This window comes from Alligator mississippiensis, chromosome 3 (genome assembly GCF_030867095.1).
Source record: "Alligator mississippiensis isolate rAllMis1 chromosome 3, rAllMis1, whole genome shotgun sequence".
Taxonomy (NCBI): domain Eukaryota; kingdom Metazoa; phylum Chordata; order Crocodylia; family Alligatoridae; genus Alligator; species Alligator mississippiensis.
In genome coordinates, this window is record NC_081826.1 from 252,395,802 (window position 1) to 252,406,776 (window position 10,975).

The 10,975-nt window shown below is 34.2% G+C and overlaps 1 protein-coding gene across 8 annotated transcripts in view; it reads left to right on the forward strand.

Annotated features, from left to right (window-relative positions):
• The window catches only part of TNPO1 (transportin 1), a 120,274-nt gene extending 109,580 nt beyond the window's left edge, over positions 1–10,694 (forward strand). For all 8 annotated transcript variants that reach the window (XM_006268811.4, XM_059725088.1, XM_059725089.1 and 5 more), the window contains 2 exons: positions 3,025–3,167; positions 5,353–10,694. In XM_006268811.4, coding sequence (XP_006268873.1) covers positions 3,025–3,132 — 108 coding nt within the window. In that variant the 3' untranslated portion in view covers positions 3,133–3,167; positions 5,353–10,694. The remainder of the gene's footprint in view (positions 1–3,024; positions 3,168–5,352) is intronic.
• The last annotated feature ends 281 nt before the right edge of the window (positions 10,695–10,975 follow it).

Sequence of the window (10,975 nt, forward strand, 5' to 3'; positions counted from 1 at the left end):
TGTGTTGGCTCCTTTTGCGTTTTCCTCTGCCTCACTATCTGTTTTTTCCTATGTTCCATTGTACTTCATCTGTTATGTTCACGAAGAACCATGTAGGAAAAATATTGTCCCCAGTATTAATGCCATAAATCTGAATTTTGGTTAAAACTTTGCCAATACAAAAATGTGATTTATATTTAATAACATACCGTTTACACTTAGTTTTTTAACTGAAAGGGGAGTCAGCCATGACACTTATGCCTAGTATTTTGCACCATACAGAAAAAAAACATTTTTACATGTGTTTTATATATTTTTAATCTTCAATTATAATTCCTATTTCTAGAAATGAGCTAGAATTTTGTCACATTGTCACTTGCTTTATATTTTGATAGGTGGAAAGAGTAGCAAGTAGAGAAATCATACAGATAGGAAACTGTAGAAAATATTCCCTTTTGGCATTCTTTTTTATCATAGTTGATTTCCATTATTTCTAAAAACTAAAATGCTTTGTGCTGATTACTTGTCATGCTGGTGTTGGACAAAAAAGCCTCTCAAATTTAACTTTTATAACAAAGACTGGCTAAGCAGAAACTTAAGTACTGTGGTCCTCGCTTTTGTACTTCATGCATTATGGTCATAGAGAATTCTATGGGAATAGATCGTTACTGCTGGTATTAGTGTCATAAATTTGGATTTTGGACTAAATCTCGCCAAAGCAAATGTTTTGAAAGTGAATCACAAAGGCACTCTTGTGCCTGGAAATGTTAAAAGAAGAAACATTTGGAATAAAAAATGAGAGGACTAAGAAAGATGCTTTATGCTGTTTGAGGTCTATTTATCTAAGCTGGCCTTGGGATTCTGAACCATCAGCTGAGACTTTGGAAGCTTGTTATTTCTTGAAAATTCAGCTTTTCGTAACTTTGGCTAAAATCTGGCAGCAAATAGGCACTCCTTTAAGCTTGTTTTCTAGATACATTTTTCTTTTTAAAAAAAATCCAGTTAAGTAGGCCAGGTCCAGTTGTGCCAGGTCTTCTAAATATAATTACACTAGCCATCTAGTGGGGACCAATGAAGAAGGGGTATGCTTTGATTTCTCATTGTCTTTTCAAAACATGTTCCTGGTGACAGATGTTCTAAAGTTCCTTTTATATAAGATCTGAAGTTTTGAGGTCTGAGAAGGTACTTTTTTTTCCAGGGTAGGATGGAGAATATGTATTCTGATGTAAAGTTGTGAAACAGCAAGAATAAGCCTATTCTGATTCTTGAGTCCTTAGATGAAGTTTCTAACAAAGTCTTTCCTCCTATCCAGTGCCAAATACAGAGTGCCATGATGGCCGCTATTTGTGCCTTGAGTTTTACACTTTACCTCATTTAAGAGCCACTTAACTTGCTGTTTTGAATCAGTGTTTTCTGGATATGTGCATGTTCCTCAGCTTAGTGTCCCAGAGTTTCTAAAACAGATTTTTTTGCTTACTGTTACTTTTTTAAAAAGGAGGGATCATCAAATTTATTTTCATTCTTTTGCCCACAGCCACATTTCTGGACAATAATATATGAAAGGCTCTCTTCTGTTTCTTCTGAAGTGGGATTTACCTTCATCAGAAGAAAAATGCTCTTTTCTTCCAATAGCTGGGTATCTCTGAAGTATGGTAGGCTGTAGCATTTTAAATTTTGATTTGGAAAGAATTTTTTGGTATGTTGAGACCTTCAGTTTTAACACTGAATTAAATAAAGCCTCTAGGCATCGACTAAAGTCTTATTGACTGAGGGACTATTCACTGAAAGTCAAGATTCATTCATTCTTTTCACATATTTTTGTAAACACTTTTTCCTTATGACACACAAGGATGTTTCAGTGAAAGAAATGTGAAGTTTAAATTTGGGCCCTTAGTTCTTAGAATCATAGACAGTTAGGGTTGGAAGGGACCTTAAGAGGTCATCTGGTCCAACCCCCTGCTAAAAGCAGGACCCCAACTACATCATCCCAGCCAAGGCTTAGTGTAGCCAGGTCTTAAAAACCTCCATGGATTCCATCACCTCTCTGGGTAACCTGTTCCTAGGCTTTACTACCCTTCTAGTAAGAGTCTTTCCTAATATCTAATCAAAACTTTCCTTGCTTCCCTTGAGACCATTGCTCCTTGTTCTGTCATCTTCCGGGTAACCTGTTCCTAGGCTTTACTACCCTTCTAGTAAGAGTCTTTCCTAATATCTAATCAAAACTTTCCTTGCTTCCCTTGAGACCATTGCTCCTTGTTCTGTCATCTGCCACCGCTGAGAACAGTCTAGCTCTATCCTCTTTGGAACCACCCTTCAGGTAGTTAAAAAGCTGGTATTAAATTCCCCCCTGCCCCCCTCCCCCCGGTCTTCTTTTCTCCAGATTCAATAAGCCCAGTTCCCTCAGTCTCCTCTCAGAAGTCATGTGCACCCTAGCCCTTCTTGTTGCCCTCTCCTGGACTCTTCTCCAATTTGTCCACATCCTTTATGAGGGGTGAGGGGTGCAAAACTGAACACAGTACTCCAGATGTAGCCTCACTACTGCTGAATAGAGGGGAATAATCACTTCCGTTGATAGTTCATTTCTTGCTCCAGACATTCACATTTGGTAAAATGTTTGCTTTGGTTGTAGTTCCAGTTTTCTTTTAATCTGTTGTCCTTTTTAAAGGCAAATACAGGTATACACATCAAATACATGGAGAATATCAGAATTTCTATCTGCATGTATTTATGTAGTTGTATAAAAATGCTCTAAAATGACCTTACCTGATAAGACATTTTTATATTAATACATTTTAGAAATATTTAATAAATATTTACTACATTTTCCCTTGTTCAAGTGATTGCTAAATTTCTTTATTTCTCATTGCAATGAAAGTTTTAGCTAGGGAATTTGGGTAAGACAGATCAAGGTCAACACTTCTTAGCCCAAATATTGAAAAATTTGGTGCGATTTCCTTCAGAATATATTGATTGATCCAAAGTGTTTCACAGGCTTAAGATTTGAGATTCATTGTTAGAGGTAATATATATTTTTTTTACCCTTAGATCCTTCATGGATTTAAAAATCAAGTCGGGGATGAAAATTGGAGGCGTTTCTCTGACCAGTTTCCTCTTCCCTTAAAAGAGCGCCTGGCAGCTTACTATGGAGTTTAACCTCATGCACTCAAGCTGCAGTCCCATAATTAGAGGTAAGTTTAAAAAAAAATTAAATGTAGCTTATAAATCTAATTGTTAAACAAGTATTATTATCTATGCTTACTTGTTAGTCACTGCATAGGCTATATTTGTATAGTATTAATTTGTATTTGTAATATTAGTATAACAGTAATTCAGTCTGGTACTTTTTTCTTGAGAAGAGTTTCTCTTTGAATGTGGCAGCTGCAGTAACAGCTTTTGCTTGTTGTAAAGTCACTTTCACTAAAGGTTACTTAGCCTTTTCACCTTTGTACCTTTTGAAATTTAGTGTGCTTGCTTTACTGAGGAGGCAAGTGTCAGGCAAATCTCTATTCAGTCATGTAAGCAGTAAAGGAAAATGCCTTTTACCTTTTCTGAATAGTAGAAGCTGATGGAAGTTTGACATTTGACAGGTATATTGGATCTAGAGATGCTGTGCTTTTATTGGCTTGGTAAAAACAGGATTGTATTTGACAGAATTAAGGATTTTGCAGATCTGTTGTGTAAAACAGAACAATTTCCCAGTATTCCTGTTGAAATCTGCATGTATATATAAAGCAGCAATTTCTGTTGAATAAGTAACATACAATGATTCAAATGGAAGTGCATGTGCATATATAACAATGTATAACTTAAGTTTTAACAAGTAGACTGTGAAATGTGCCCCATGAAGTAGAGTATTGAAGACATTGAACTTGGAAGGAAGCTTGTTTTTTTTTTTTCATCTGATAAGTAGATGTGTGATGCATATTAAAAGTGGGAACATTTGCCCAGACAGACAGGCACATAAAGAGCATGACCAGTGCTTTTGCACTGTCTGGCCTCATGAGTTTCTCATTGCACACTAGCTGATCCCTTCATTGAATAAGATTACCTCTCATGTATATGCTGATGCATGATTTCATTCACTGTAGTAATGTGATACCAGATGTTAATGAATTTAACCTTGCAACATACCACTTTACAAATATAGATGCATAAAGGTTATATACTTGCACAAGGGAGCCTGTCGCAGAATTGGAATTAGAATTAAAGTCTCCCAAGTTCCTGGTGCGGTCCCTTAATCACAGATCTATTTTTCAACTCACATCAGGAACATGTTTCATTCTTAACTTACTTTTTTTTGCAGTAGTTATATTGTAACTAGAGTTGATGTATATCCTGGAACATTCACTGTGCAGCCCTGCCTCATCTGTTGTCTGAGGTGTACATTGTATGTTCTAAAGGATGTAATTGGTAATTGGGTTATGAGGCACGATTCAGGTTGTACCTGCAGCCTTTAGAATTCTTTTATTGCTTTTTAAGGCTAAAATGAAATAGTAGGAAAGTAGCACTAGAAGGGATCTTATGTGAGGTCAAGTCTAGCCCCATCCCTGACAAAACCATCCCAGCCAAGTGTCTGTCTAACCAGATGGACTCTGTTCTTTCAGTGTACCTTTTTTAATGGAATTAAAGTAAAACTGATTTACATAATTTTGTGTGGCAAATAGATGACATTTTGCAAGCCAATCTTAAGACTCTTTATAGAGTCAGGTTACTATAAGGCATCTTCTGTTAGTAACTCCTCATGTGCATTTTTGAATGCATTGCTGGGTTCCTGAAAAATCATATCAAAAGTGAATAGATTTGAAGCACTTAATTTGAAATGTGATTATAAATGACATTTTTAGCTCCTGTTTTTGTCTCAGTGCCTCCATAATAAATACATCAGTTTACAAGTTATTTTTCTCCTCACTTGCAGACTTGTAAATCCAAGCCAGGCTCTAAAAGTCATATGGCAATTTAATACATATTTTGTGTTATCCACCTAACCAAAAAATAGATTTCTCATTAATTTGTTACATATTGGGTAAGAGGTTTTTGGTTTTTTTTAAACCTGAAAATATCAAGACTCATGAAAATTGTTTGTGTTAAGGTCACATTGTATGGAATTATTAGTGCAGCTGCCTTTTAACGGCAAAAATTTGATTATTTTTTTCTGAATTTATAATGATAGGTATATATTTTGAGCTTATCTGCAGTCTTATAATGAAAGACAGTGAGTATCTGAACACCAGATCTAGTTAAAACATTTTTTAAAAAACGGCAGTTGTTTTTACCATAAAAATTCTTTAATTTTTTTCTGAATATCTTTATTCAGTCTTGTTTTGAAATGTGTAACTATACCATGTTTGTTTTTGTTTTTTGTTTTCTTTATAGGTCCTTCAGTCTGGGAGACTATGAGGGAGCCTCTGCACCCAGGGAAAATGTTACCCTTTACTGGGGGGAAGGGTAAACCAGTAGGGAATACAGTACAATCCCAACCCTACTGGGAGGGGCGGGAGGGAGGTGTTGCCGTCACTGTATTAAGTCGATGTTGGGAAATGTTTTAACATCTGGAGCTTTTGTGGGTGGAAATCTGTCTCCTATTACAACTCTGCACTGGATGTGAAGAAGCAAAAAAGAGAATCTATTCACAAAACAGCACATTCTGGAATATGGGGAATTGTACCAAAACAAGAACCATATAATTGAACCATAGGGATACGTAAAGAGGAAAACTATTTTGCGCACAATAAAGGAAACCTAAGAATGGGGGTTAAAAACAGTAAATGGCTTTTAAGTAAGGTTTTTCTACATTATTTCATCCTGCTTGATGGGATTCCTAGGTATTTGCATGTTAATGAAGAACTACACAAATGAAGTTAGTACAGTTAAAATGCAGCTTGCTGCCTGTATTAGGAACAGGCACTTGCAGTGTACAATATAAAACCCCATAATAAAGAATAAAGGTTAACTTTAACAAAATGAAGCAACCTGCAAGATGCCAAATGAGTCACTCCTTTCATTTTTTGGGTGGGGGGAGGGACATTTCAAAGGAACGATTGACATCTTCATTTTTACATTAAAAACTTTAAACTAGTGGATATGATTTGATGGTTGTACTTCATTAGATTTAATTTCTAGAGTAAGGCATTATTCTAAACGTGCAGTTTAAGGTTCAGGCATGCATTCTGGCTCATAGTGATCAGAAGTAATTTAAATAGTGGGAAAGTAGCATGCTTGCATCACATAGAGTGAGGATTGGTATACATTTACCTATGTTGCGCCAGTTTTGTGTTGCAGTTTACCAATTCAATATAGCCCTGCATTTAAACTTCCTTTTTAAGATTCTGTGGATTTTATTTTTATTAAGAATATAGATATAAAGTACTGTAGTTTACAATTAGGCCTCGAAATACCTTTTTAGAATCTGTTAAGAATAAGATTGATATTGTATTGTGTGTAACCTGCACAATGTGGAAAGCTGATATAGCTGTGCAAAATATTTGCCTCTGTGCTGTCAGTGTGATGTGCTTTCTGCATGGTTATATACTACTAGTGATTTTATCAGAACTTCTAAAAATGAGTTATATGGTAAGACCTGTTAAAGGCTGCATAAATGTTAGTTGGCACGTAAAGACAATTGTAGAAATTGATGACATGATTGCTATATTTGTGTTTATTCCCACTCAACATAGTACCTTCTATGCTTTCTTTTTTTTGTTCAAAGCATGATCTTAGAGATGTTTAAGTTAATGGATGTAATGCAGGGTATCTACACTGTATTGGCGCATGTTGGTGGCCCTTTGTGTCGTAGTTAAATGCACAAGGGTGCAAGTTAAAAGCTACAGAGTGAAAGTTGGTTTGGATCCTCTTCATTTCATTTGTTTAGCTTTTCTGTTGTGTTTTTTCTCTACTTACATGTATTCCTGTGAATAAATCCTTGTTAAGTTAACCCTTTACTTTTCCTTCCATGTGTATTTTCTTATGTACTGTGAATGTGAAACCTAACTGGTACACTTGATCTTGTGTCCATCTGAAAGTGGCAAGTCTTTTATTAATTTAGATTGCCTAAAGAGTATCCCATGATGATAAAGGAAAATGGAGAGATTTTAACTCTGCTGGTCAGAGGTGAAGCCACACCTTTCCATTTTTCAAGTGCTGCATAATTAATCTGCAAAACAAAATTAAGCCATAACAGCCTTTTTATAGTTTTAGTTTTCTCACCTTTGCATTGCAGAATGAATACTGGATAACAGTTTTTGTAAGAACTTACTCTCCTTTGCATGATTCTATTCTTTTAAAGGTGTTGAATGATTTAGCCATTGCACTGAAGTGTGAGCTGTGTGTGTGAAATTTATAAGTGCTGTTTGAAGAGGCTTTTTTGTTGCTGTTGTTTTTCTTTAATGCATGGTAGCATGCACAAGTTCTACACATTTCCCCTTGACCTCCCTCCCCCCCCCCTTTTTTTTTTTTGGCTTTGCAAACTTGGTTAAAATATATATGCTTGAAAAATAGTATTTGGGCATAAACTAAATAAAGTGAGTAAGTATCATGTATTAGCATTACTGAATTTAATTCATTTGATCAAAACTGCACGTTATTTGCTTTTAAAATCAATTGCTTGGTTAGAAATTACAAAACTTCCCTCCAAATTATTTAATTTAAATTGAAAAAGTATTTTTCTTTCCATTTAAAGAACCCATTTAAAACCCAAATCCTACAATTATGCTACTAAAAAATAACAAGGTAGAATCTTGCCTTAGACCAAAACTTGTTTAATTTAAACAGAAATTAAAATATCAGGGAATAATTTCTGATGTTAACGTTTTGTAGTCTAGAAGTCCTACCTTAATTATACCACAGTGGTGTTAAGAATGAAATTGTTTAGTTTAAATAAATTACAGCAAACCCTTCTAGCTGAAAAAATTGCCTGTCAGATTAGCATGTTACACATTTATGCATATATTTAAAAAATAGGTATTTGTACAGATGTGAAGTGATCTGGTATAACAGTAAGGAAGACCATCAAACCAATGCAGAAATAAGCAGTACTATCAAATTATATTTTTAGTTTACTAGGTTCTCTGATGGTATATTTTTAAAAACAAAGATACCACATTCCTAACATGTAGTATAGTACAGAGATTTGCAGAAGCCATTTAGGTTATAACATGAGGTAAGAAAAGTTCTGATTCATCATTAACAGTTGTAATTCAATTTATTGCATCATGGGATATATAAAAATTATCTTAATTCTTGTGGTGTAGTCTTGGCAGTTTTTGAATGTTGACTGAATGTTTATACTGGTAGAATTGTGTCTTTGTTACATTCCAGTGTTTCTGCCTCTTGGCATGCTAAAAAAGCACGGCTTACTTCATTTGCTCCTTACACACTGAATAAAGTGCTGTTAGTGTGCTGAACTACAGAAATAGCCGCTGCTAAGTGATGATGTAGATTTTCTACTTGAATATTTTTGTTGTAGGAACCTCAGGAGGTCAGTGTTTACTGTTTTTATATATGCCTTCTTTCTCCTGTTTGAGTTTCCCTTTTTGAAGGATTCTAACAGTGAACAAAAGCTGCTGATCAACCTAAGTTGGTAACAGAAAGTGTATTTAAAATCTCTTTTTGGCAGTTCTAAATTGCAATTTAATTGAATCTTGATGTGGAGTTCAATACTACAGTCTTTCATTATGCATTCAGGAAATGTCTTTTCATTAAAATTTTAGACCATTTCATGATTTTAGCCAATGTAAACGAAAATATCAGTTTTGTAAATTTTCTGGAGCTCTATTATTTTCTGAATTGGTATGTAGATATTAAAATTGTAATAAGCTAGTTCTTATGCATTGATTTATTGCAATGAAGAGGTTGTACTCAATAGATCACTTTTAAAAGAATGGGTTTAAAATTTATAGCCATTATGATTTTTAAAGTTATGAAGTAGCATAAATTTTTATAATAAACTGTTGATATTCACTGTGACTTTTGTTAAGACTTTTACTTTAGCATTGATTTTAATTACTTAAATTGCATATACTATGTAATATAATCAAATGTATATTTTAAAATGGCTTTCCTCAAGCAAAATTCATTGCTACTTAGATATGAAATATTAATGTACTAGCTTTATCTCAGGTGAATGCTCTTGTACCCTTTTCTCAGAATACGTGCTTACAAAATGTCTTAATTAAATCAGCTTCTGTGATTCATATTAGACAGTGTTGTCTTAAATTCTTAATTTAAATTAACCACCTACTGTGGGACAACAATGGTTTAGCTTCACTTAAATCACCTATTTATTCATATTGAATATATTAACAGGTAAAGGTGCAGAAACATTCTTCCTTAGAGGAGAATGCATCCATGTGTAACAGCAACTAAAACACTTCATAGATAGTACTCAAATGCAGTATTGCATAGGAAATATTTTCAAATATTATAAAGAACCAGTTATAACTTGGCATTGGTTGCTCTCACAGCTATTTTTGTCATGTAGGCCGATAGATTTTTTTTTTTTAAATACTACATAGGATCTAGATTAGATAATGTTTTTTATTGTAATCTTAGGTGAAGGTTCAGTTTTGTAGCAAAACTGCTGCTGTGATCTTTAAAAAGCCATGCAGTAATGTTAGACACTGTAATTTTACATGCTCATTAAATATGAGTTATTGGCAATATCAAACTATTCACCATTAGGTACACTAGTTAAAGGCTGCAGACAGACCTGGTAAGATGCATCTACCAGGCTGCTAAATATCCTTTTCTTTTCTTTTTTTTGGCTGCAGCTAGTTTGTTTTTTGCACTTAATTGATGGAGCAAGTCAATTTTAGACTATCCTGTATGAAAACTGTAATATGGTCAGTTGTTGCAGCTTGCCTTCCAGAGTAGGTTGTGCTAAAATAATGAAGATGCTTGTAAATCCAAATGTATTTACATGAAGGTAATAATGGCTGTGTTAAAAGTGAATTGTATGATTTATTAGAATAAATGTTTAAACAAAAATCTTCATGTAAAGCAGTGTCATTATAGAACACTATAGTACTATATACACTATAGTACTATAGCTTACATAGTAAGTATAGTACACTATTTTTTCTGCAAGTCAGTTCTGTTAAACTATTTTTCACCTTAGATGTGTATCTACTGTGGGTGAACTGCAAAACTAGGAAAGCCTGTGTGACTTGTGGTACCAGTGATTGGGCAGCCATTATTACAATGCTTTATCTGATTATGAAAAATGTCAGTAATAGTATGTTATCCCTCAGAAAGAAAGGGGGGAGGGGCTTGTCATGTTGTAAATGACCTAATTTATTAATGAGTGGTTTCTAAAATTTAAAGTAGTTCAGAATAAAATGACTGGACCTTTCTGCTGACAACTTAGGTTGTATGAGTTTTGCTTAAAAGCTTTAAATCCAATGTTTCCTTCACCTGCCACAACGTTAGAATGTTTCCTTCAAACGTATCCTCCTGCAACCTCTCAAGCTGTACTAAATTGAGTGATATTTCTTGAAGTCTGCCTCTGTGCTAACAAAACTTCATTTTAAATAGAATATGGTTTTAATTTTTGATAAGCTGCTGAATTTTAAAGAGTTTTTGGGGCCACCAAATATTTTGGATCATGCAGAGAATATATATTGTACTGTAGTAATTTTGTATTTACATTTGTATGATGTGACATAATAGATGTGAATGTTATAATCACTGCTTGACTATGTTAATAAAGTTGTTTAAATATAGATGTTGCATTCTGATTCTTAAAGAAAAATGAAAATTTAATCTGGACTTACCCATGACTTTTTTTTTCTTACTTAATAGTGCCCTCTTGTGGCTCAGCTATGTCGATTCTGAAGGCAGTGATTCTTGTGGCTTTGGAATGAGCAAGACTTTTCTCATATTATCTGAAAATAAACAATTGGACCAAGTAACTATTTGGTTTAGATGCCTAGTTTTCACATTTTAGTGATATGTTGTAAAATTTTGTTTCAGGCAAAAGAATGTACCTAAACTGAATAATTTG